This window comes from Nyctibius grandis (genome assembly GCF_013368605.1).
Source record: "Nyctibius grandis isolate bNycGra1 chromosome W unlocalized genomic scaffold, bNycGra1.pri SUPER_W_unloc_2, whole genome shotgun sequence".
In the NCBI taxonomy this organism is placed as follows: Eukaryota; Metazoa; Chordata; class Aves; order Nyctibiiformes; family Nyctibiidae; genus Nyctibius; species Nyctibius grandis.
In genome coordinates, this window is record NW_027167473.1 from 5,925,607 (window position 1) to 5,953,119 (window position 27,513).

Genomic DNA, 27,513 nt, shown 5'->3' on the forward strand with positions numbered 1-27,513 from the left:
TCTTTTTTAAGTTCCAGAAACTAAACTCCTCATTTATTTTCTGTCCACAGATTGCTTTAAATAAACATGAAGTTGGTCTTATCATTTTGTTTTTTACATCATTTATCAGTCCTCAGCATCTCGGTGCTCATCTCCTCGCCGGTCCCTACCCCGATGGACACCGAACCCGAGCGTGATCCACCAGGGCTGAGCTCTCCTGGCCCAAAAGAAAAATTAAACATTTATGGCTTGTTCAGCTTCGTCGGCATCGAGCTCCTCATGCCAAGGGCCACCCCGGCGGGGCCCACGCTGCTCCCACACCCCCTCTCCGCTCTCCTCCTGCCACAAACCCCCGCAACTCAGGGGTTACGCCTCGGTGTAGCTCCTCGAGCGGGTGAATCCACCTCCACATTTGAGAAACTTATCGACAGAACCAAAATAAAACCACTGAGAAGTTTTATCGCTACTGACCATATTTACAGCTCGCAGCACGCACACAGCTGACCCAAACGGGGACGGGGATGCCGAAGGGGAGCACGCGGGAGCTAGATTTGTTCTTGACCTTTGTGGTTTTTTTTTTCCAGAAACATAAAATTCAGATTCTCATATCTCACTATTTCATTTAAATGAGACTTTTTTTTTTTGTGTTTTTTTTTCAACCACACAGATTTTTATAAACAAAACAAAACCAAAAAAACCCGATACAATGTATTAAAACACATAATAACAAGAGTCTACATGTAAAAATATAACTTTTACATACACAATTCCAAAATAATGATACGTTTGCCATTTTGTTGCATAAAATTTACAAATGTTCTTTTTTTCATTACTCTATAACTGGAGAACAGATGGAACATTTAGACCGTTTGATGGGATTTATGGCATTTATTCAGTGTTGATAGGTGGGGGGAAAAAGAAAAACCGCCTTGGAAGAGGGAGGTTTGATTTCAAATCCATGCCAGGTTGGTGTGGCTGTAAAAACAGAACCTGGAATTAAGAGACAAAAGGATGCTGACAAATCCTGGACGAGGAGCACTAGTACACCAACTCTCCGTACACCAACGTCAAGACTCACTAGGGAGGTTGGTTTCGTTGTGCCCACGCTTTCAAAGCTAATTATCTGAGGAGCTGCTGTGCCATAGTATGTATTAAATATGTTAAGTAAAAAAAAAAAAACAACACAACTTCATTCGTACTGGCCAGAGAAATACTGTACTACCAACCCCCCTCCTCGAGAAAGTGCAACTTAATGCTTTTAGGACTCGTAAGGCTCGGTGTAATGCTGCGTGATGACCGGACTTGGCATTTCACAAAGAAAGGAGGAGGCAGCAAGTGGTCTACGCTTAAATAATCCACTTAAAAACGAGAGAACAACAGGAAAAAAAAAAGAAATCGCAATTTTTCCCCCCCCCCCCTCCCCGTCCCACCCCACGTCCCGGCCCCGCCTCACTGCACGCTCGTTAGGCTACACACACAGGTTATCGCGTTAATCGGGTCGTTAATCACAGCCACTTCGATTATGTCATGTTTTCCGATGATAGAAACATTGGAAGGCACAGTGGTAACATTGTAGCATTCTAACCTTGTACCTCTGAAAATCCCAGAACACAAAAAAAATAACGGGGGTGGGGTGGGGGAAACGAGCGGGGCGGCTCGGCTCCCGCGGCGCCCGGGCTGCTGGCCCCAAAGCCCTGGCTCCCCCCCAAGAGACCGAAGAAACAACTCTCTACTTTGTAATTATGAATGAGAAGCAACGTGAGGGTCAGTGTTTCAGCCTGCACCACCCCTCCAGAGACAAAGAGTTGGCACTACAGGTTACAAGAACAACAACAAAAAAAAAAAAACCAGGGGAGAGAGGGACAGAAATAAGACCAAAAAAAAAAAAAAATCCCTTATTTACAGTAAAATCTTTTTTTTTCTTTTTAAAAAAGTTAATCAGTACTATTTTTTTACAGGAGCAAAAAAGTCTTGAAACAAATGAACAAAAGCTTACCATAGTCACTAAATTTCTCATATATATTTATATATATATTTATATATATATATATTTGTCATAGGTCTATAAGATCCATCTGTTCCTCCTACCCTAAGGAATGGCTAATGTCATCGCTTCCGTTCTCGTGAGGCCGTTTGCTGGTTTTGTGTAAATATCTGGGCAGCAAAGCTTCCCTTTGAATCTCCAGGACGTAGAAACACTAGCTGTCTAGCACACCAACAAAAACGCTTCGTTTTTTTTCTCTTCAGAAGTACACTTTTTTTTCATTATTGCAAGTTTACAATTTTAAATTAAATATTTTTTTTTTTTTTTTTTTCCTTTCGCAGACTTACAAATTAATTATAGTCGTGGTTTATTATTATTTTTTTTTTCTTTTTTTTTTTTTTTTCTCCAAAAGAAGTTTAGGCACAAATGCATTGTCCCACAGTGTGGAGAAGATTGCCATTCAGTCTCTAGGCTGCGCGCCGACAGCTCGGAACATACTGCGTTAGACATTCTGCGTGATATGTTCAAGAGAGTTGTCCCTCAAGTTGCACTTTTTTGTGGGTTTGTTGGGTTTTTTTCCTCTCTCACGGTTTTAATAATCGGGAATGCTGAAATCTCTTGCGTCTGTGATTCTTACCTACTCAGACTTGTCTTATATTACAAAAAAAAAGGGGTTAAGGAGAAGTGTTTATGTGGGTTTAAGATAATACAGCTGTTAAGGAAGTGGTCTCTTGCTTTAAATGAAGAAATGTGGCAACTTGGACCTGTGGAAGAAGTAAAACATCTCGTTACTCAAGAAGAGTCGAGCAGGAGGTCCCCAAAATCCATCTACAAGGGGTTGGCTGGCACAGCCCCCCCAGGGCACAGCTGAAAAAGGCTCCAAACCCACTTGCCTTGTTTTTTTACATCTGTCCCATGTGATTGGAGGCGTCTCCCATGCCAGGGTGGGGGCCCGCCAGGGAAAGCGGCGGAGGGTCTGAAGAGACTTTCTCTTCTTCCCTTCTTTTCAGACACGCTGCTTTAGGGTTCAGGTTTCTTTCTGTGGAATGGAAGCAAAAGGTGGTTTTAATATTATAGAATCCCAGAATCAATCAGGTTGGAAGAGCCCTCTGGGCTCATCGAGTCCAACCATTGCCCTGACACCACCATGGCAACTAGACCAGGGCACTAAGTGCCATGGCCAGGCTTTTCTTAAACCCCTCCAGAGATGGGGACTCCACCACCTCCCTGGGCAGCCCCTTCCAATGGCTAATGACCCTTGCTGACAAGAAATGCTTCCTAATGTCCAACCTGAACCTCCCCTGGCCAAGCTTGAGGCTGTGTCCTCTTGTCCTATTGCTAAAGAACGTAAAACGTGCCCAGGAGCTACGCCAGCATCATTGAATCACAGAATGTCAGGGGTTGGAAGGGACCTCTGGAGATCATCGAGTCCAACCCCCTGCCAGAGCAAGACCAATCTAGGGCAGGTCACACAGGAACGCATCCAGACGGGTCTGGAAAGTCTCCAGAGAAGGAGACTCCACAACCTCTCTGGGCAGCCTGTTCCAGTGCTCTGTAACCCTCACAGTAAAGAAGTTCTTCCTCATGTTGAGGTTGACCTTCCTGTGCTCCAACTTGCATCCATTGCCCCTGGCCAGGCTTCCCCCAACCCCACGAGGTGCATTTGGCCCGGGGAAGCCCAGGAAGGATGTAAGTAGCCCCCAGCTACACACTGACCTCTGACTTGCTGCTCTAAGCTGAGGATGACGGCCACAGCCTGGTGTAAGATGAGGAGCTTGGTCTGGGGCTTGTCGCTCTTCAGGTGGAGCTGCACCATGCGGCCCAGCTCCTTGAACGCCTCGTTGATGTCGCGGACGCGCAGGCGCTCCCGAGCGTTGTTGGCCATTCTCCTTTCCTTTTCCCTCTCGGCTTTCTGCTCCGGTGTCAGGTCTTCGTCGTCGTTATTGCTGGGAGACAAAAGGAACACATCATTTTCTAATGACGCGGGAAAGAAGCAGAGCAAAGATTTGCAACAGGCTTTGGCCAAAACCAGGGCTGCAAGTCACCAACAGACACCGAGTGATTATTTGCTGTTACTACTCCACCAGACCTGGGCAAAATTCAGCCCACTTCAATTTTACACTGAGTAAAGCCTTAGTTTGTAATGAAGCTTTACAATCTGCAAGGCAGGACTTTGGATATTTATATCGATTTTATTTAGTTATCAAAATTATAGCTTTTTTTTTTCCAGTAACATATTTTATCACAGCCAATACTGCAATGTTTGATTTCGTGGCAGATCTCCACCCTTTAACCCCAAAGGACACGCTGGTGGCTCCCTGCACTGCTCCTACTTCCCAGCCCGGGAGCGAGGAGCTTGTCCCTGCCCAGCGAGGGGACCTGCCCCATCTCCCCCTGGTCCTAGCACCCAAATCCCACGGGCTCCAGCCCCGCAGCAGCAGCTTCCACACCAGCCAGCCGTGCATGGACACGTTCCCCTTTCAGCAGAGCATCGTTGGGGTGTTGGAAGAAACTTTACTGCTGAAGGTGAGGATGAGCCAGGGGCAGCACCCCAGTCCCTGCACCGAAAGAGCCACGCAAGTAATTACTGGCTGTGAAGGGCCCTACGGTGACTTTCTGCATCCTTTCTGCACCAAAACTGCTTTCTGCCCAGAGAAAATGATGATTTGAAATTGGAAACACATCCACTGCTGAGTCATTGCCACTATGTCATTTGAATTTTGGATGCAAATGGAGTAATAAATTTCCAGCAGTCCTAATGACATGGATTTAGACGTATAACTAAATATCAGGAGTCACCTTTTAAAGCTGCAAGCAACAATATTAGCCTCAAAAAGCTTCAAAGCACATCTAAATCTTCAATTTTGTTGAATTAACAAGAGCTACGATCACCTCACAGCAGCATAAAGGTGTTCTCCTCACCATACCCCAGAGGCACAGGAAAGCCCCGCTCCTACAGATGGTTACGTCAAGAGTAAATCTCCAGCATCGTGTATTTGATGACACAATCCAGCTACGACTTCACTAATATTTCCCCAAAATTTACAAATAATATGATTAACAAATAAATTAAAGACCTCTAAAGCCTCCACTTACACCTAGAGATTAAGGACTGGGACTGATAAATTTCTTTCGAGGTAAAAGCAAAGCAGAGGGTTGGTTAGTGCAGGTGTAGGTGGGATCAGCTCCTCGTCCCAGTTTAAATCCATACCGTATTCCAATTTGCAGAGAGAAATATCAGCTTAATTTATACATTTGAGCGTAAATTTTATAGATTGTGGCGAACTTGCTCAGGGGCCAAATTTGTGAATTGATGGAATTTGAGGCCGTCCTGGAGTACAGGTCCCAGAAAGGCGCTGGGTACTGCCAGCACAGCCACGCCAGGAAAAAAACCTCAGAGTTTCCTCCTGGTCTGTTCACTTCATCGAAATCCAGTGAAGGAATTAAATGAAGCGACACTATTATATACTGTTACCTAGATCTTGACCTAGTAATTGATTTGATATCCTTCTTGTCATCCTCTAGTTTCTTGTCCTCAGAAGATTTGGCGTCCTGGAGGTTTTCGTCTCCCTCGTCGTCAGATTTGATTTCGGAGCTCCCCGACGAGACGCTCTGCCCTTGCAGTCCGGTTGGCATGCCTGCGAGAGGACACACGGACAGGCCGTCAGGCCGCGCTTAAGCCGAGGTCTAAACGGGCTGGGTGCACGTCCCCTGGGTGCGTGTCACCTATGGGTGCGTGTCCCCTGTGGGTGCGTGGCCCCTGGGTGCACGTCCCCTGTGGGTGTGTGGCCCCTGGGTGCACGTCCCCTCTGGGTGCGTGTCCCCTGGGTGCACGTCCCCTATGGGTGCATGTCCCCTCTGGGTGCGTGTCCCCTGGGTGCATATCCTCTATGGGTGCGTGTCCCCTGTGGGTGCACATCCCCTGGGTGCACGTCCCCTATGGGTACACGTCCCCTATGGGTGCGTGTCCCCTGGGTGCACATCCCCTCTGGGTGCGTGTCCCCTGGGTGCACGTACCCTCTGGGTGCGTGTCCCCTGGGTGCACATCCCCTATGGGTGCACGTCCCCTATGGGTGCATGTCCCCTGGGTGCACATCCTCTCTGGGTGCGTGTCCCCTGGGTGCACATCCCCTCTGGGTGCGTGTCCCCTGGGTGCACGTACCCTCTGGGTGCGTGTCCCCTGGGTGCACATCCCCTGGGTGCACGTCCCCTGTGGGTGCGTGTCCCCTGGGTGCACATCCCCTATGGGTGCGTGTCCCCTATGGGTGCACATCCCCTGGGTGCACGTCCCCTATGGGTGCACGTCCCCTCTGGGTGCACATCCCCTGTGGGTGTGTGTCCCCTGGGTGCACATCCTCTATGGGTGCGTGTCCCCTGTGGGTGCGTGTCCCCTGGGTGCACATCCCCTATGGGTGCACGTCCCCTATGGGTGCACGTCCCCTGGGTGCACGTCCCCTATGGGTACACGTCCCCTATGGGTGCGTGTCCCCTGGGTGCACATCCCCTCTGGGTGCGTGTCCCCTGGGTGCACGTACCCTCTGGGTGCGTGTCCCCTGGGTGCACGTCACCTATGGGTGCGTGTCCCCTGGGTGCACGTCCCCTCTGGGTGCGTGTCCCCTGTCCTCGGTGAAGGGTGACCTGCGGTTCAGCCCCGGCAGCTCCTAAAACCGGGTTTAAGCCAGGCCTTTGAGGGCCGTGCAAGGGGGCACAGGCTGCTGCTCCTACTCAATCACCGCCCTAACTTTTAATCTTCAAAAAAAAATCCTTAATATTTCTCATAAAATACTCAAAATACCGCGGCTGCAGTGAGTAAGCAAGGCCTTGTAAGGCATCCTAATAGTTTAGGCTCGCTTTAAGGGGAAGATGAGCTGCCCCTAGGAGTAACACCAGCCCCCCGCTGCCCTCTGGGCAGTACTCACCCCTGTACGGGTCCTGCGGCGGGTTCAGGTCCGGGGACGTGGCGGACTGGACGGGCAGCTGCGGGACCGGGACCTGGTTTGGCACGAGCGAGTGGCTCCCGCGCAGGCTGACGCCGTCCTCGCGGTGCGCTCCGACCTGTCGTGAGGGGAGAGAGGAGGGGGTGAGGGGGGCTCAGTCCTGGGGACCCCAGAGAGGGACGGGACGGGAGCCGTGGCACCGGGCCCGGCTTCACTAGAGGGCGCAGACGGCCCGTACAGCCGCACCGCGCACCGCACACCGTGGGCACCACACCGCACACCGTACAACACACACTGTACACCGCACACCGTACACTGTGTGCACTGTACACCGTACACCACTACACCATGTGCACCGCACACCATGTGCACCGCACACCATGTGCATTGTGCACCACACACCGTACACCGCACACCACGTGCACCGTACACCGCACACCATGTGCACCGTGTTCACCATACACCACACACCATGTGCACCTTACACCGCACACCATGTGCACCATGTTCACCATACACCATACACCATGTGCACCACACACTACACACCATGTGCACCTTACACTGCACACCACACACCATGTGCACTGTACACCACACACCATGTGCACCGTACACCATACACTACACACCATGTGCACCGCACACCACACACCAGGTGCACCGTACACCATGTGCACCGCACACCGTACACCACACACCGCACACCACACACCATGTGCACCTTACACTGCACACCATACCCCATGTGCACCGCACACCACACACCATGAGCACCGCACACCACACCCCATGTGCACCACACACCATACACCATGTGCACCATGCACCGCACACCATACACCACACACCGCACACCATACACCATGTGCACCTTACACCGCACACCATACACCACACACTGTACACCATGTGCACTGCACACCGTACACCATACACCATGTGCACCATGCACCGCACACCATACACCACACACCGTACACCATGTGCACTGCACACCGTACACCGCACACTGCACACCATGTGCACCGCACACCATACACCATGTGCACCTTACACTGCACACCATACACTATGTGCACCGCACACCATACACCATGTGCACCGCACACCATACACCATGTGCACCGCACACCATGTGCACTGTGCACCACACACCATGCAGCACACACCATGTGCACCATACACCGCACATCATGTGCACCTTACACCACACACCATACACCATGTGCCCTGTCCACCGCACACCGCACACCGCACACCATACACCATGTGCACCGCACACCATGTGCACCGTCCACTGCACACCATACACCATGTGCACCGCACACTATGTGCACCTTACACTGCACACCACACACCATGTGCACCTTACACCGCACACCATGTGCACCGCACACCGCACACCATACACCATGTGCACCGCACACCGCACACCATACACCACACACCGTACACCATGTGCACTGCACACCGTACACCGCACACTGCACACCATGTGCACCGCACACCGTACACTGCACACCATGTGCACTGCACACCGTACACTGCACACCGTACACCATGTGCACTTTACACCACCCACCATGTACACCGTACACCATACACTGCACATCATGTGCACCGCACACCGCACACCACACACCATGTGCACTGTACACCGCACACCATACACCATGTGCACCTTACACCGCACACCGTGTGCACCACACACCATGTGCACCTTACACCGCACACCATACACCATGTGCACCTTACACCGCACACCGCGTGCACCACACACCACACACCATGTGCACCTTACACCTTACACTGCACACCATGTGCACCTTACACCGCACACCGTGTGCACCACACACCACACACCATGTGCACCGCACACCGCACACCGTGTGCACCGCACACCATACACCACACACCATGTGCACCTTACACCTTACACCATGTGCACCTTACACCTTACACTGCACACCGTGTGCACCGCACCCCGCACCCCGCACACCCCACGCCCCCCGCAGAGGCCGCCCGCGAGGCCGCCTCGCCGCACGCCTCGTGACAAGCACGGCAGAGCGGCTCAGGCAGGTAAACCGTCAAACCGCCTCCCCGGGTGCCGCCGCCGAGCGCGCCGACTCCCACCCATCTGTCTTCTATCATGTCCGCCAACCGAGCTGACAATTATCTTAATGCCCATATGCTTAATTGCGGGCTCCGCCGTCCCCCCCCCGCCAGCGGAAATCCCGCAGGAATTTCAATTTGGCATCCGACTTTCACTTGGGGGATCGCACTCGCCGGCCTGCCACTTTTCCCCCCCCCCGTAACGCCAGCGAAGCCTCTGACAGCGTGGCCCCCGCTCGCCCCGACCGTCACGACGTGTCACCTGCCTCTCCGAAACGAGGAGCCCCGTCCAAATTAGCGCTCGCTGGGTTTCATTACCCGAGTCGCCGTCCCTGCCAGCGCCGCGACTCCACGTAACACACCAATAAAGGTTTTATTAAACGCTCCAGCATCGGAGCTGAGAGCGCGGGGACAAGGGACAGCCGGGTGAAACCTCCTCGGGTGCGGGTGAAAGGGGCGATAAACCCGGCCCAGAGCTGTAAATCGCTCTTTATTTTCCAACAAGTAAGGAGATAAAAAGATGGAGGGATGTTTCTAATCAGACTTACACGATAATATGGGATAATTGTTACCAGCGAGTCGAGACCGCAGCGAGAAAGATAAAAGGGAATCCTGCCAAGGGGAACTTGAGAAAATCTTTTACTACTAGACGTAACGCAAATAACCAAAAGCAAGTGTGCAACAGCACAGACAAAACTCTCCCCTCGTCGAGACGGTCTAATTTTTACAGCCTGAGATACTAAGAAAAGCCTGGAAGCAGCAGTGGTTGGTTTTAAGAGAGAATGAGTTGTTATGGGGCGCTTGGAGCTCGGCGCTCCTCCTTCCGGAAACCTCCACGGAGAAAACGCAGCAAAATCCCCGTGACACAGAATCAATGAGGTTGGAAGAGCCCTCTGGGCTCATCGAGTCCAACCATTGCCCTGACACCACCATGGCAACTAGACCAGGGCACTAAGTGCCATGGCCAGGCTTTTCTTCAACACCTCCAGAGATGGTGACTCCACCACCTCCCTGGGCAGCCCCTTCCAATGGCTAATGACCCTTGCTGAGAAGAAATGCTTCCTAATGGCCAACCTGACCCTCCCCTGGCCAAGCTGGAGGCTGTGTCCTCTTGTCCTACAACCCACTACGTGATCAATCTGCCTTGTTGAGATTTGCAGCTTTTTTTCCTCCCAACTGGCCAACTCCAGGCTCGCTTAGTGAGCAAGCCCAGCCTATGGCCATCCCTACATGAAAGACAAACCATTTCTCACCCACTGTGACCAACCTGAAGACAGCTTTCCCCTCGCCCCAGGTGGGACCAGGGCATCCTGAGACGGGATGACAGTTCTGGGCCCCGCACTTCAAGAGAGATGTTGAGGTGTTGGAACAAGTCTGGAGGAGGGCGACCAAGCTGGGGAAGGGTCTGGATGGTTTGACCTATGAGGAACGGCTGAGGGAGCTGGGGGTGTTTAGCCTGGAGAAGAGGAGGCTCAGAGGTGACCTTAGTGCAGTCTCCAACTACCTGAAGGGAGGTTGTAGCGCAGTGGGAGTCGGCCTCTTCTCCCAGGCAACTAGTGATAGGACAAGAGGACACAGCCTCAAGCTTGGCCAGGGGAGGTTCAGGTTGGACATTAGGAAGCATTTCTTCTCAGCAAGGGTCATTAGCCATTGGCAGGGGCTGCCCAGGGAGGTGGTGGAGTCACCATCTCTGGAGGGGCTTAAGAAAAGCCTGGACATGGCACTTAGTGCCATGGTCTAGTTGCCATGGTGGTGTCAGGGCAATGGTTGGACTCAATGATCCCAGAGGGCTCTGTCCCACGTGGGTACCCAAACTACCGCTCTTACAGCAAACGTCAGGCCTCAGATGTCCCCTAAACCAGGCCGGCCATTCCCTTTCCTCCTTTGAACACCATCAGCTGCTTTCACCAGGACCTTCGAGAGCACCACCACGCTGCCAAACACGGCTGAAAGCCACCATCTGCCAGGGGACGTGGGGACACGATTTACTGAGATAAAGCCCATCCTGTACAAGACGTCGGGGACAGAAAGCAGCGATGCCCACGAGCTCGGGGCGTTGGCAGCTCCCGGCACCGCCGGTTTGTCTGTAAGACACACAACAGCTCTGCCCCGAGGTGGAGTGAGGATAGGAAACATTCCCCCCAGCCCAGGAGTGGAGATGATAAATAATACTTCTCTTTCGAGAATCAAACTCCCTTTGAAGTTCTATTAATATTTTATTTCTTTCCATCTCTTTAACCAGCCCTTCGCTGCAGCGCTCCGCAGACTGGCGCGGAAAAAATCCCAACAAATAACAAACCCTCAGACGTGCATGGGAGGTGTAAGCGGGCTCTGCTGCAAATCTCTGCCTCAGTTTCCCCTCTGCGACCACCATCCCAGGCACACGCAGGTCCCCAAGCACAGCCATGTGTGAAGTACAACCTGCTCAAGATAATTCAGCCAAAGGGAAAAGCTACAAGAATCACAGAATCAATGAGGTTGGAAGAGCCCTCTGGGCTCATCGAGTCCAACCATTGCCCTGACACCACCATGGCAACTAGACCAGGGCACTAAGTGCCACGTCCAGGCTTTTCTTAAACACCTCCAGAGATGGGGACTCCACCACCTCCCCGGGCAGCCCCTTCCAATGGCTAATGACCCTTGCTGAGAAGAAATGCTTCCTGATGTCCAACCTGAACCTCCCCGGGCCAAGCTTGAGGCTGTGTCCTCTTGTCCTAGCGCTGGTTGCCTGGGAGAAGAGGCCAACTCCCACTCCACTACAACCTCCCTTCAGGTAGTTGTAGACTGCACTAAGGTCACCTCTGAGCCTCCTCTTCTCCAGGCTAAACACCCCCAGCCTGTAGCACTGCAGGGGGTTGTTGTGGCCCAAGTGTAAGACCCGGCACTTGTTCTTGTTGAACCTCACGCCGTTGGTCTCGGCCCATCTATCCAACCTGTCCAGATCCCTCTGTAGGGCCTTCCTACCCTCCAGCAGATCGACACTCCCACCCAGCTTGGTGTCATCTGCAAATTTACGGAGGGTGCACTCAATCTCTACGTCTGGATCATCTCTAAAGATATTGACCAGCACTGGCCCCAAAGCTCAGCCCTGAAGACCACCATTAGTGTCATGTATACGACAACGGAAATTTTATCCTCCAGAGCCAGGAAAGCCCCTGCCTGACCCAGAAGCGACTCTGTGTGCAGCCTTCACACACACAATTAACTTCCTAAATACAAAAGTAAATAAAAACTCCCACCTACAGCCTGGATCACAGCTTTGGGCTACGGTTAGGACGAGATTACTCCTACCTTGCCAATACAACCAACAAACGCAACAACCACCACGCTTTGCCCTTTTAAATATGATGACCTCGTGTTATCCCATCAGATAAATAAAAACACGCAGCAAGAAAGTTGTAAGGTGCTGCATGTTAACACGTGTTCCCTGTTGTCACGATTTATAAGCCTGACATAAAGCAGATTTGTGCAAAGCCCTTACAAACCTCTACGGCTGTATTAAAAAGGGAACAGCGCGGGGCACTCCGACACAAACGGGCTCTCACTGTACGTGTGTATTATTGGGCCAAATTATTCCCTCTTATTTAACTGCACCAAAGCCTTTCATCTCCATGCTATACAATAATAGTTTCCATATGACCGGTGGCTCGGCTATAAATAAGATCAAAAGGAAAAGAAAGGATTTAATAAAAAAAAAAAAGAAAAAGACATTAAGAGTGGCATTAAATCAGGGAAAAAAAAGCAAAGTTCACTTTTTTTTTCTACAGAAAAAAAAGCTGAGTACGAAGCAGCTCGCCAAACATCTTATGAAAGGGCTGTTTGCGAGCCAGTTGTATGCAAAAGCCATTTAAACGGAGCCCAAAGTGGCAAAGCCGGACTTTGCTGCTACAAGGAAGGGGAAGAAGAAGAAGATGAAGGACAAAAAGCACAAGTGCCACGTCTCCACGCGAGGCCGGGACACCGGCTCGGCGGCGGCGAGGGCTTGAGCACCCACGTGTGCTTGAGGCTTTGAGCAACCTCGTCTAGAGGAAAGGTGTCCCCGCCCGTGGCAGGAAGGTTGGGACTAGATGATCTTTAAGGTCCCTTCCAACCCAAACCAGTCTGTGATTCTGTGATTCCTTCTACGACCAAGTGACCCGCTCAATAGATGATGGCAGGGCTGTGGATGGAGTCTATCTAGACTTGAGTAAGGCCTTCGACACTGTCTCCCACAGCATCCTCCTAGACAAACTGCCTGCCCGGGGCTTGGATGGGTGGACTCTTCGATGGGTTAAAAACCGGCCCAGAGAGTGGTGGGGAATGGGGCAAAGTCCAACTGGCGGCCGGTCACTAGCGGTGTTCCCCAGGGCTCAGTTCTGGGGCCGGTGCTGTTCAATACCTTTATAGATGATCTAGACGTAGGGATTGAGTGCACCCTCAGTAAATGTGCAGGTGACACCAAGCTGGGTGGGAGTGTCGATCTGCTGGAGGGTAGGAAGGCCCGACAGAGGGATCTGGACAGGTTGGATCAATTGGCCGAGACCAACGGCATGAGGTTCAACAAGAACAAGTGCCGGGTCTAACACTTGGGCCACAACAACCCCCTGCAGCGCTCCAGGCTGGGGGTTTTTTAGCCTGGAGAAGAGGAGGCTCAGAGGTGACCTTAGTGCAGTCTACAACTACCTGAAGGGAGGTTGTAGCGCAGTGGGAGTCGACCTCTTCTCCCAGGCAACCAGCGATAGGACAAAAGGACACAGCCTCAGGCTTGGCCAGGGGAGGTTCAGGTTGGCCATTAGGAAGCATTTCTTCTCAGCAAGGGTCATTAGCCATTGGAAGGGGCTGCCCAGGGAGGTGGTGGAGTCACCATCTCTGGAGGGGTTGAAGAAAAGACTGGACATGGTACTTAGTGCCATGGTCTAGTTGCCATGGTGGTGTCAGGGCAATGGTTGGACTCGATGAGCCCAGAGGGCTCTTCCAACCTCATTGATTGATTGATTGATTATTCATTTAAGTATTGGCTAAATCCAGAGATTCCTCCTCTGTGAAGAAAGGCTGAAAGACTCGGGGTTGTTCAGCCTGGAGAAGGCTCCCAGAAAACCTTATTGCAGCCCTTCAATACATAAAGGTGGGCTTATATGAAAGATGGAGAGAGACTTCTTATCAAGGCCTGTAGTGACAGGACAAGGGCAATGGTTTTAAACTGAAGAGGGTAGGTTTAGATTAGACATAAGAAAGAAATTTTTTACAGTGAGGATGGTGAGCCACTGGAACAGGTTGCCCAGTGAAGTTGTGGAAGTCTCATCATTGGAAGTGTTCAAGGTCAGGTTGGATGGGGCTTGGAGCAACCTCATCTAGTGGAAGATGTCCCTGCCCATGGCAGGGGGGTTGGATTAGATGATCTTTAAGATCCCTTCCAACCCAACCATTCTGTGATATAAAGGGTCCTAAACTACAGGAGACCACCCTCGCTGCTGCCTTCCTCCCCTGCACACCTCAAGCCCCGGCCGTCGCACCGAGCGGCCCCTTAACCCCCAGCCCGCCATCCCCAGCGCGGAACGAAACGCGGGCAACCAAACCCACCGACGGGCTTTTAATTAGCTGCTTGGAAATGAAAGGAGCCATTGTGCGAGGACAACGCTTGCCAGAAAAGGTGTCGTTTAAATATCGGTCGGTGGTTTCTCTCCTGCTCAAAATGAACTTTATAGCTCCAAAATAATTTCAAAATATGATAAAGGCTGTAATTGCGCGGCATTAGGAATGTCAACCAATTAGGCAGAAAATGGTGCTACATAAAACCCCTACACTGGTGCCTGTTATGGCAGCTTTCCTTCCAGTAAGGTCATTCTGTCCAGTTTTTTTCTTTAATTAATATTAAACCTGTTAATTAAAAAACACAGAGAAGCAAAAACAACCACAGACGCAGCAGTGCTAAAAATTAAGAAGAGAAAAAGACAGAAAGACAAACCAGCAAAGGCCAACTTTTCCCTTTTAAAGAACGCCAAGCCTCTTGACTCTTTTTGTTTATGTATGAATGACATAACTGAATTACTTCATGAGCTGCTACTTTAATTCCTAGGGGTGGAAAATTCCATAAGTTAATTTAGTGTGGATGTAAAAAAAAAAAAATACACATGAACACGCTCTCTTCCTGTGGGCCCTCGTGTGAAGCATGAGGCTGCCTGGTGGGCTCCTTAAAATAATGTGTACCGGGGTCTGGTTTTTCACAGAATCCCAGAATCAATGAGGTTGGAAGAGCCCTCTGGGCTCATCGAGTCCAACCATTGCCCTGACACCACCATGGCAACTAGACCAGGGCACTAAGTGCCATGGCCAGGCTTTTCTTAAACACCTCCAGAGATGGGGACTCCACCACCTCCCTGGGCAGCACCTTCCAATGGCTAATGACCCTTGCTGAGAAGAAATGCTTCCTAATGGCCAACCTGACCCTCCCCTGGCCAAGCTTGAGGCTGTGTCCTCTTGTCCTATTGCTAGTTGCCTGGGAGAAGAGGCCGACTCCCACTCCACTACAACCTCCCTTCAGGTAGCTGTAGACTGCACTAAGGTCACCTCTGAGCCTCTTCTTCTCCAGGCTGAACAACCCCAGCCTGGAGCGCTGCAGGGGGTTGTTGTGGCCCAAGTGTAAGACCCAGCACTTGTTCTTGTTGAACCTCATGCCGTTGGTCTCGGCCCATCTATCCAACCTGTCCACATCCCTCTGTAGGGCCTTCCTACCCTCCAGCAGATCGACACTCCCACCCAGCTTGGTGTCATCTGCAAATTCACTGAGGGTGCACTCAATCCCTACGTCTGGATCATCTATAAAGGTATTGAACAGCACCGGCCCCAGAACTGAGCCCTGGGGAACACCGCTAGTGACCGGCCGCCAGTTGGACCTTGCCCCATTCACCACCACTCTCTGGGCCAGTTTTTAACCCATCGAAGAGTCCACCCATCCAAGCCCCGGGCAGGCAGTTTGTCTAGGAGGATGCTGTGGGAGACAGTGTTGAAGGCCTTACTCAAGTCTAGACAGACTCCATCCACATGTATTCATGATTTTAATCAATACCTTCATGCACCGCTACAGAAGAAACATGTGTCTTTGAAGATTCCCGTGCACAAATCAGCATTTTGCTTTTTTCTACAATTCAATTCCAAACGTTACGCTAAAATCCCTGCAATCCACGTAACCTCTGAAGTAAGAGGAACCACGGAAAGCCGGGAAATTCACAGCTAAAGCTCGAAATACCCCCTTAGCTCATGTCCCTGAGAGCCGGAGACGGGCAGATTAAATCAACTGAAACTCCACGTTTTCATCTTGAAATGCAACTTTGAAAACTTCAGCCTTGAAGACCCTGCACAAAGCCAGAAATATTATGACCAGCCTGACAACACACCCCCCAGCACCCCCGTTTCTAAGCCACTTGTGCCTCTTCCCAGAAGTTTCTACACACCCGGCGAAGGGAGCCCACCTCCATTTTAATTAACGACGTTTTCAACCCCGCAAATGCTCGTGCACGTGCTTAACTTCAACATCACGGATAGTCCCACCGGGATGATGCGTGGTAATAAAGCCGAGCACACGTGTGTTTGCAGAACCCCAGTCTAGATGGGATGGGAAACCCAAACCCTAACTCCCCTGCTCCATGTTGGGGTCACATCGCCGCGCTCCCCCCCTGGCCCCACAACCCCCAAATACGCCCGGCAAAGGGACCAGTTGTGGGCCCCGCACTTAAAGAAAGATGTTGAGGTGTTGGAGCGAGTCCAGAGGAGGGCAACCAAGCTGGGGAAGGGTCTGGAGGGTCTGACCTACAAGGAACGGCTGAGGGAGCTGGGGGTGTTTAGCCTGGAGAAGAGGAGGCTCAGAGGTGACCTTAGTGCAGTCTACAACTACCTGAAGGGAGGTTGTAGCGCAGTGGGAGTCGGCCTCTTCTCCCAGGCAACCAGCGATAGGACAAGAGGACACAGCCTCAAGCTTGGCCAGGGGAGGTTCAGGTTGGACATGAGGAAGCATTTCTTCTCAGCAAGGGTCAGTAGCCATTGGAAGGGGCTGCCCAGGGAGGTGGTGGAGTCACCATCTCTGGAGGGGTTTAAGAAAAGCCTGGCCATGGCACTTAGTGCCCTGGTCTAGTTGCCATGGTGGTGTCAGGGCAATGGTTGGACTCGATGAGCCCAGGGGGCTCTTCCAACCTCATTGATTGTGTGATTCTGTGAAATATGCTGTTATTTGTCAACGGTGTGAATTAACACGTGCCGCTTCGCTCCCGGCACGGGGGAAATTAGAAACAGGGACACCAGCGAATTCCGGGGGCCTGCGAAAAATTAGTAAATGCTTAAGCGCCCTCCTTGCTGGGCCACGGGCAGGGAGTACGGGCAGGGAGTACGGGCAGGGAGTACGGGCAGGGATCACGGCCTGCAGCCCCCCGGGCTCGCCCCGGCAGCGTGCGGAGGTGCGCGGTGGGCACGGCCGCTTCCCCCAGCCCTCTCGACAAGTTTCCGGCCCATACCTCCCACTGCTCCTTTATTTACTGCAGCTGGCCAGCCTTTTATAGCCTGTTTCATGTATTAAAATTCAAATGTGGAAAACATTACCAGTATCCTCCTTGATTTTTTTTTTTTTTCAATTTTTTTTTCCCCCCTTCAACTTCCTTTTCAGCGTGGAATGTATCAAATGGTCAAAGGCTAACTTCAGACTGACTCGACTCCCAAACTATTTCCTTTGTTCTTCTCTTTTTTTTTTTCTCCTTCAAAATTCATACCACTTTTCCAAAAGAAATTCTCGGGCCCGACTCCTTCACCCAAGTTACGGTTTCAGACAGTGAGTAATGCTGCTTGGGAACTTCCAGAGAAATATCCCTGGCTTGTTTGGGGCAGCTCTAAAAGCATCTGAATTTTTCTGCTCCGTTACCTTGCTCTGACCATCTACTTATTTAGCAAAATCCAAATAAAACCAGCCAGACCCCGTCGCATTCCTCCCCAAAAACCCAAGTGTCTCCATATCCCTACAAACACAAACCTATTTTTTTAGAAGCATGATACCAGCGCTTCCATTTCTCATCGCTGCTGCTTTTTTGTTGTTGTTGTTTCAATCAAACTTCACCTACATCTGGTATTGAAGCGAGGAGCCACATATTTATGGAACAAACTGTCTCTGAAGTGATGCCCTGGGTGCATGTTGCATCAGTTTAACACATGCAAAAGCGAACAAAGCTACAAAAATTAAACTTTTTTTTTTTGCTCTTGATTGAGAGCAGATATGCAGAACCGGTCGTAAGTCGCAGATCTGGCTTTTAATAAAGCCAGATTTCTTCATTAAAAGCAGGATTGTTTAAACACTGGAGGAAAAAATAGCTTTGTACCAACTCAAACCTTCGATTCGATGGATCCCAAGTGTATTTAACATATTACCTGAGGCCAAGCTAAATTACAATCTCGAATTTCCTTTTGTGAATTCACGGAGAGCAAAACAATGTCTGGTTCATGCTAATTTTATTGGGGAAGGGGAGAGGAGACGGATTTAAGCGAGATGCTGAAAAAAAAGCATCTTTTTACCTCTCGGAGCCTTTCGAGTTTGCAAACGGCGCGGTCTCAGCTGTGGCTTCAATGATATTTTAGTCACTTTTAATAATATTTAATTTAACGAGGAGCAGAGGCTGTCACAAAGCTGCCCCAATAAAAAAAATAATAAAAAAACCTCCTTATTTTACTTTCTCAGGTGCTTATTTAACAACTGATGTCACATTTTAGGAACCTGAAGCAAGAGAAACGATGGGCAAATATTTAGCTAAGGGACAGGTTGGAAGGGGAGAGCTGGTTGGCCAAGGATAGCTGGGGAAGGATCCCCCAAAAGCCACTTTTTCCTCGCAGGGAGGAAGCAGGAGGCAGCTGGGATGGTTTCATTTCCCTACGAGACGGCAGCCCTCGGTCGGGAAGGCTTTGGAGGGTGGCCAGCGCTCACGCTTAGACACAAACCTTGGTGCTTGAGAACTTGCCCAGCATCACACGAGGCTCAGGAAGGGCCCTGCTGAATACAGCCGTGCTCTCAGGACCGCTGGAGGCTAATTAGTTTCTAATCACCAACTATCATGACAGTGCCTAGCGCGGGGGCATCCCCGGGACGCGGCAATTATCAAATAATTGGCCACCAGAAGAAGCTCCTTCCTTCCCCTAAGCAGTTGCCTCACGCTCGGGCATCAAAGTTTTTCTTTCTTTCCTTTTTTTTTTTAATTCCCTGTCCGAATCCTGTCAAATAAACCCCTAAATGTTTGCATTTTCCATATGATGCCTAATCCTATTTGGAATGCTTCTGAACATTTGGCCTTGATTACATCTCGGCGCAATGAATTTCACAGGTCATTGTGTGTTGAAGAAAAAAGTATTTCATTTTGTCGGGTTCCTTGAATGTCCCCTTGTTCTTTAATTATAAGGCAGGATGAATAGGAGAGCTGGATTCACCTCTGTGTTGCCCGTTATTCTACGTACCTCTATTACGTCTCTTCTTATTCAGCTCCTTTCTAAAAACCACCACAATCTGTTCAAGCTCCCTTCACACAAAAATCCTTCCATGCTCGCGCTCATTCCTGCTGTTTGGCCCCAAACTCCTCCCAATTCACAGAATCAATGAGGTTGGAAGAGCCCTCTGGGCTCATCGAGTCCAACCATTGCCCTGACACCACCATGGCAACTAGACCAGGGCACTAAGTGCCATGGCCAGGCTTTTCTTAAACCCCTCCAGAGATGGTGGCTCCACCACCTCCCTGGGCAGCCCCTTCCAATGGCTAATGACCCTTGCTGAGAAGAAATGCTTCCTAATGTCCAACCTGACCCTCCCCTGGCCAAGCTTGAGGCTGTGTCCTCTTGTCCTAGCGCTGGTTGCCTGGGAGAAGAGGCCAACTCCCACTCCACTACAACCTCCCTTCAGGTAGTTGTAGACTGCTCGAAGGTCACCTCTGAGCCTCCTCTTCTCCAGGCTAAACACCCCCAGCTCCCTCAGCCGTTCCTCGTAGCTCAGACCCTCCAGACCCTTCACCAGCTTGGTTGCCCTCCTCTGGACTCTACTCTGAACGAGGAGTTATCTGGTGGTATTTTGAGATGGTTCAAGCTCTCTAGGTTAATTAACACCGGGGGAAAATAGGTGGGAAGAGCAAAGGACCTGCCAGATCTGCCCTTGGCCACCCCCAGCTACGCCAGCAGGCCGGGCGAGGAGGCCGGACGCAGGGCCGAGGGGCTCGGTACCGGTGACAAGGCAAGGCCAAAGACGAGCGGCTTACCATGAGCGAGTGCCGGTTGGCGGAGAGCAGGCCGGTGCCGTAGCCGGAGCCCAGCCCGGCCATGGCTCCGTTGTGCGACGGCCCTATCAAGCCGTGCATGTCGGCGTGGCCGCCGGGCATGGCGGTGGCGGGCCCCACGGCGTGGTTCCGCAGCACGTGGATGGCGTCGTCCAGCCTCTCCAGGCGATCCTCGATGCGGCTTTGCTGTTGGCAGGGCGAGAAACAAAGCGGGCAGAGCGTCAGCGGCGCGGCCACCGCCAGCCAAGTCCTTCCTGCTCAGCCCCTCGGTGGGATTTTTGTGTTGGTTTTGGCTTTTTTTGTGTGTTTTTTTTTTTCTTTTTTTTTTGTTTCCCTAGGGCAATGTTTAGCGTTGCGGGGAAGGAGAGAGCATGGTTAACACGAGTAACAGCTTTGATTTTCATGGGCAAAACAGGTTCAATGATTCCTCATGAACATAATCATTACAGTACATATGTTGCCCTCTTATGTCTTTGAAAAGTTTTAGTGATACTTAAAAAAAAATAATAATAATAAAAAAATAATAATAATAAAAAAAAAAAGAAGTAGAAGCAAAGAAACAAATACACCTCTGATCGTAACCAATCTCTAACCGGGATTTTCCTCCCCCTTTCTAATCCCAGGATCACACACAAAAAGAGAAACTACCAGCTCCTACAGCCCCTCTCTACTAGTTGGATTTTCCCCTACACATACACATCCTGAAATCCCAGGAAATACTCTCCCTAAGTGAGCAGCTTACGGCCGGTGAGCTGTGTCACCAGGGGGGTGACAAGCAGCGGGGCGGTCCCCGAACCCCCCTGCCATGCCGCTGGGGTCCCTACACCCAAGCACCCATGAAGGATGGGCCCTCACCCTCCACTTCTCCAACCACCCCAAAAGCCAGCCCATCCCCAGCCCCAGAGGGCCTCGGAGAAGCCCAACCACCGCTGTCCCCACACGCTGCCTCCCAACACCGTGTCCCTGCAAAGGCAAAACGCAGCCCCGAGGCTGGGCCAGGAGAGGAGAAGCAACGGGCTGGAGGGAGTAACAACCTCGAGGCTCAGGCTGCCCGTGGCAGGAGGGACCTGTGTCTGCATGTCACGGTCTGGGAACAACCCACTGGCCACAAAAACCCCCCCGGCACCCCCAGCCCTGCTGCCCCCACGCCCCACCGCTGTCCTCGGCCATCCCCACGTGCGGACCTGGGCACCTGCAGGCTTTGCTCTTTAATAAACCACCAAAAGGAGAAGCTCAGGGAACCCTGAGCTGCAAAAATAATGAGGCAGAGCTGATGGATCTCTTCAGCAGATCTCTTAACCAACCCCTTGCTCTCCACAAACCAAAAGAACTAAATACCTCCAGAAGACAGATAGCCTAGAAAATATCGTGGTCCATCACGAGGAGGATTTCTGTATCAGGGTGGAAAAACCAGTCCATGCTAATTCCTGACTCCAGCAACCTTCTAAGGAAGCCACCACGAAACTTTTAAGTTCTAGCAGGATTTATTTTACACCCAACAATACGTCAGGCATTTCACACTGATCACTGAAACCCCCTAGACTTCCAACCGAGACCACCAACCAACCGAGAAGAGCGAGACAGAGGACATCGCACTCCCTACAGTTCCTCCCTGTCCCAACATGCTTTTGGCCAGCTCCAACTCTTACTTAATCTTTCCATTAGGAAAGGTAACAAATCCTACTGACCTCCCTTTAACCCTCTCTGCCACGTGAGCCTTTAGGACCAGCTCAGCTTGCCAAGCTCAGCCCGCCGGCTTTCCCGGGGAGAGGCCTCCTGACCACCGCTGCTGCCTTGGCCATGATGGACGCTCCATCCTCTGTGACAGCCACCATGGGCTTCTATTCCCATTTTCTCTTCAATCTATACCATCTACCTGCTCATCCCCCCCTCTTCTTGTGCTCCTCGTTCCCCTTTTCAGTAGATTTCAACATCAGGTCCCCCGTCAAACAGGAGACCCTGGCCAGCAGCACCTCAAACAACATCAAGAGCACGGGGCACCCACGATAGGAATTTAAAAGGGGTAAAATCAAGTCCAAGGGCATAGCGGTCACTAACGAAATGAAAAACCTGTGTGAGAAGAATGGATGAGAAATGGAAAGAACAGCAAGTAAAATACTGAGGCAGAGGAGGTCACCAATCAAAACATACCAAAGAGTGTAAGGGACCTTCATAATTGGGAGATGATGACGCTTGACCTCCATTTCTAGACCAAACAGCTGTGCCTGCTAATAGTAAAATTGGAATTACCATTAGAACTATGCAAACAAAAATGTCTTTCAAACTTTTTGGACAGTTTTGTAGACATGTAAATGCCGTATTCCAGATAGACTATAGAGCAGACATATGGAGAACTTCCAAAATACACAAAAAAAAAAAAGGTATTTTGTAGCAAAGCACGTAGATGCAGGCCACAAAGTTCCCCCAGGCCGCTCCTCCGCACAGAGGGCTGCATTCATTCGGCACCTGGAGCTGCGAGGGGCTCCGGGAGAAGGAAACGGCGCGGTGGGGGAAGGAGAACCATGCTCCTAGCCCTGCTTCCAGGCACGCTCAGTGCCACTGGTTACCTCAGCCCACCACCAAATTTCTAAAACCTTAACAGAAGGAGTCAGCAAAAGCACCGCCCACAACGTTCACGTAGATGCCGATAAGGTTGGCGCTCTCTTTGGGTCGATTGTTTGGTTTGGCCCAGTAAGACCATCAAAGGTCTGACCAAAACCTTCTGGTTTGTATCCGCTGCTCTAAATCTGCTGCTGCAGGAAGAAAAGGGCTCCTGGGCTCCAGGAAAAAATTTGCCTTTGTGAAAAAGGCAAAGCAAACATGGGGAAAAGAAGGTTTTTTTTAAGTATTTTCCCAACAGCTTTTATATATATATCACTTAAGACAATTTCTAACGCTCTTTTGAACTTCTGAATCATCTCATAAAACAGGGTTAAGAATTGGAGATGGAAATATTAAGATTTTAATCTTCGTGTCCACACTGAGCGGCATTTGCTTGGACTGAGATAGGCCAGGGTGGAACTCATGGCAACTTTTTTTAGGCTCTCACAATAGTTTTTTTTCTTGTACAAGATAAAATTATGTCAGTTCTAATTAAAACTTAAATCTTCCCTTCTCTGGTCCCCATGGAGCTTTTAGTTGAGGTTCTGCTACAGCACTGAACGGAGCAATCTTTACTTTCGAAATAATTTTGAACTAGCCCTTGATGTCCTTCAGGGGAAGTGTTTTGCACGCTAAACACTTTCAGCTCTTATTAAATGCACTTTTATGTCTGATTTTTATTTCTTTTTGACACTCGGTTCTCCCTGTTTACCCAAGAGAGCCTGCAGAAAGCAACCCCAAATCAGCAGGGGATTCTTCTCTTTGGCTCGGCCCCTTCCATCAGGAAGGTGATTCCAGGCAAAATACGGGCTGAAAGTCCTTTCCTGAGGTGCAGGACCTCCCCCAAGCTATGACAGGCCAGGTGGTCCCTCTGTCCCCTGCTAGGGGTGGCTCGTTGGCTGGATGTGACTCCGTCATGACGTGCTCCTTCACTGCAGCGTGATGGAGGTGGCCGTGGTGTCCTCCTGGACGAGGCTGCCAGCTAGCACAAGCTTCTCCCCACCCTCCTTTCAGAAGGGTCTTGTTGCTCTAGAGCTGCTATTAGGTCTACATCTCTGAGGCTGGGGCACCATTATAAAGGATGAGGAGCCCAGGAGCTCCCTCCACCTCTGTTGTGGTGTCCCATGGAGAACGAGGGATGGATCAACCTCTCGCCAGCGCTGCCCTACGGTAACACGGCGGCCTCGGGTGAGGTTGACAGGATCCAGGGCTCACGCACAAAGAAGAGGAGACCACAGGCTTTGGTTAGGTGTGATGTAGACCTCGTCTCAAGGAGGGGATGGGAAGCCAAGAGGCCTTCTCCAAGGTGGTAGCAGGTGGGAGGAGGAGCCTAATGCTCTAGCTGAAAAGTCTCGAGGTTTAAGAGATCTAAATTTTATTTAGGTAAACGTTTAAAACACCTGATGCTCATGAGAACTACCCTGGGCCTCTGGAGCTTTTCACTTTAGGGTTTTAGTAGTAAAGTGGGTTTAGTTAAAATATGTAATTATTGTAAATAAAGTCTAAAATGAATCAACCAGATTCACAGGGGCTCAGTTTGTCCAGAGACACATTTTATGGATCAAACTTCAGCCCCAGGAGGGGATGGGGGAATACACAAGGAGATGTACCTGGCACGGCCACCCTGGAGCGAGGCTGCCACGAGGGCTTGGGTGTCCCTGCCCAGGGGCACGGCCAGGCCACGGGGACACGCTCCGCACAGGGCAGAAACCATGTGCCCCAAGAGCCCGAGGGCACTGCAGGAAGCTGCAATAAGGATGTATAAAACCAACGACCCTGGCTCTGCACTGGGAATCCAGTGCGTAGGACCTGTCTCTGTGGGACCACCAGCCACCGCCACGGGAACCTCCTGGTGCTGCCGGCACCGCAGGAGCTCATTCAGGCATCTCCTACCAAAAATAGGTTGAAACGTTCAGTAAAATAAAATTGTAACAACAATACCTGAGAGAGAAGGGGGAGAACCAACAGGAGTTGAAGGATTTGATGAAAAGCTGTTGTTGGTGTGATCTGGAGAATAGATCTTTAAAAGATGATACAGAATTAATCTAAAGCCATTCACAAACTGATGCAGAAAGAAATCTGGAATTCTTATGCATTCAGTTCATTTAAATGAAAGCAGGACAGGTTAAAAAGCCTCTTATTCAAATATTAATATTTTTATAAAGACAAAACTGTATTAGATGCAGGAAGCTAGACAACAGACCCCTTTTGATGGGAACACACACTAGCCAATTAAGTGTTTCTGATTGTCACACGGATCTGCTACGGTGGATAGACACATTTTCATCGCACAGGCTACTTTACGAACGAGTGTCATCGAACAAGGCCTGAAAATTGCTTTTTTTATCATGCTGAAATCCCTTAACGGCCAAAATAAAGCAAAGGGAGCAGAGCACGTTGAACCCTGGCACAGCAGGTAGCCCGCAGCAGCAAACTCCCAACTACTCGTCCACTGCTCCGGCGAGAAAGCCCCCGCGTGCCCCGTGCCCGGGCGAGGGGGTCACCCTGCTCCCCACCCGTGCCATGTGTCAGGGCACCACTTCAAAGTGGATTCTGTACTGTATCATCATTGCAGGCAAACTAGAGTCGGACTTTTGGTCTTTTTTTTCAATGTAACATCGAAGAATATGCAAAAAAAAAATATATTAACTCTCATGAGAACTCAATGGAACCCACTCTGCCCAGAAAATAACTCTAGTGGTCCTTATTAAAAGTCAGCCCGTGCCAACCGGTACCGCAGCGATAGCTGGGGCATGGCAGTGTTTGCTGGAAAAGCGCCGTGCCCCAGCCAGCCGGGTGAGAGGTGGGAACTGCTGACTTTAACAGCGACCACAGGGACTGAATAGGTGGAAAGTGCCGTGAAAAACAGAAAATCGAAAGGTAAATTCAACAGGAAGCCTGTCTGCAGAAGTAATCCTGCCGCCGGGTTCTGTTCAGACCTCCCTCGCCCTAGGGAGTGCGTGACAGACCAACACACACAGCTCCCTGGCACCCGGTCAACGTGGCCAGGTCAAGGCTCCCCCTCTTTCCATTTCTATTCTACCAGAAAATTAAGTCTAAAGCTTTTTCAACACCATTTTGCACTGATCGTTCAATATTTCGCTTGGCAGTAACTCCACCCGGGTGACCTCTGAGACCACATCTCTCCCGTTTTGCTGTTCATCTTCATCAACTCCAGGCATCCCCATTCTGATTCAAGTTCACCCCTTCAAAATGGTTAAACGTGTATTCCAAAGTAAATATTTCCTTACAGAGGCGAGTGCTTTCCCCAGCGCATCACCAGTCTGCGAGCTGCCTGCCGCCCCGCTTCCTCTGTTTGCTGAAAAACAAAAGATTCCGTGTAAAAACAGACAGTAAGACATCACAGCCTTCTATTCCTGGTCCACTTACTCATAATTTAATTGCATTTTAATGCTAATCACATAAAGTTAATCTTTAATTACCATTAATTTGTTTGCTAAGGTAGATATCAAACACATTCATGCTCCATTTAAAATATAAACTTGACATGCTGCTTTTTTTTAAAATATATGGTGTATTTGATAGTACTGGGCCGTATGGCTTTACTTTTCTAATAAAAGGCTTCTAATAGTAGAAGATGCTCAAAGGTGTGGAAAATACGCAAGTGCAGAGCTGGGTAAACCCGAAGCCTGGGGTTGGAGAAGGGCTCCTGCCTCCCCGCCTGCGCTCAGACCCGGTGCTGGTCCGAGGGCGCCCAGTTTGGGCTCTAGTATGTGCAAATCCACTCTAACGAGGGGTTTCTTCTTCAAAGGCAATATTTCCAACATAAAATGTCAAAGACTACTACTGAGGTGTCAAAGACTACTACTGAGGTGTCAAAGACTACTACTGAGGTGTCAAAGACGAGCTCAACCTGCCTGTGCAGCCCCATCTCTGCGCCCGTACTGGGACCAGTGCGTAATTCCAGGCGCTCCCCATCAGCCCCAGCCTCCCTCGCTGCGAGGGGAGGACATGGGGACGTTAACAAGCAGCTACCTGGCATTTTGGTTTAGAATCATAGAATGGTTTGGGTTGGAAGTGACCTCAAAGATCATCTAAGATCATCATTTTCTCCTCGTTCGCTCTGTGACCCTGGTCCTTTGTCTACATTTCAATGCACGTTCTAAAGACGTTCCTGAATCCCATCAGGACTTTTCCTTCCGACTTCACTTGAACATCTCCTGAGCGTTTAATGAAATGAGCTTTCACCATCTCTCAGGTGATGGGATTGCACCTTTTATATAAGAAATTTAAGGGAAGAAAAATCATGGTGTAACTGGCCACTAGTTTCTCACGCTCAGGTGATAGGATTGAAAACTTCACAGAATCACAGAATGAATCAGGTTGGAAGAGCCCTCTGGGCTCATCGAGTCCAACCATTGCCCTGACACCACCATGGCAACTAGACCATGGCACTAAGTGCCATGGTCAGGCTTTTCTTCAACACCTCCAGAGATGGTGACTCCACCACCTCCCTGGGCAGCCCCTTCCAGTGTCTAATGACCCTTGCTGAGAAGAATGCTTCCTCATGTCCAACCTGAACCTCCCCTGGCCAAGCTTGAGGCTGTATCCTCTTGTCCTATCACTAGTTGCCTGGGAGAAGAGGCCGACTCCCACTTCACTACATCCTCCC

At 50.5% G+C, this 27,513-nt stretch overlaps 1 protein-coding gene across 19 annotated transcripts in view; it reads right to left on the bottom strand.

Moving 5' to 3' along the window:
- Window positions 1-1,415: 1,415 nt before the first annotated feature.
- TCF4 (transcription factor 4) overlaps window positions 1,416-27,513 on the bottom strand; it is a 189,356-nt gene continuing 163,258 nt past the window's right edge. For 10 of the 19 annotated variants that reach the window (XM_068424368.1, XM_068424379.1, XM_068424378.1 and 7 more), the window contains 9 exons: window positions 26,132-26,199; window positions 24,822-24,900; window positions 22,431-22,507; window positions 20,262-20,465; window positions 6,883-7,018; window positions 5,439-5,601; window positions 3,680-3,909; window positions 2,857-3,002; window positions 1,416-2,727 (listed from right to left, as the gene is read on the bottom strand). In XM_068424368.1, coding sequence (XP_068280469.1) covers window positions 2,866-3,002; window positions 3,680-3,909; window positions 5,439-5,601; window positions 6,883-7,018; window positions 20,262-20,465; window positions 22,431-22,507; window positions 24,822-24,900; window positions 26,132-26,199 — 1,094 coding nt within the window. In that variant the 3' untranslated portion in view covers window positions 1,416-2,727; window positions 2,857-2,865. The remainder of the gene's footprint in view (window positions 2,728-2,856; window positions 3,003-3,679; window positions 3,910-5,438; window positions 5,602-6,882; window positions 7,019-20,261; window positions 20,466-22,430; window positions 22,508-24,821; window positions 24,901-26,131; window positions 26,200-27,513) is intronic. The other 9 variants (XM_068424370.1, XM_068424365.1, XM_068424384.1 and 6 more) reach the window with 4 other exon arrangements.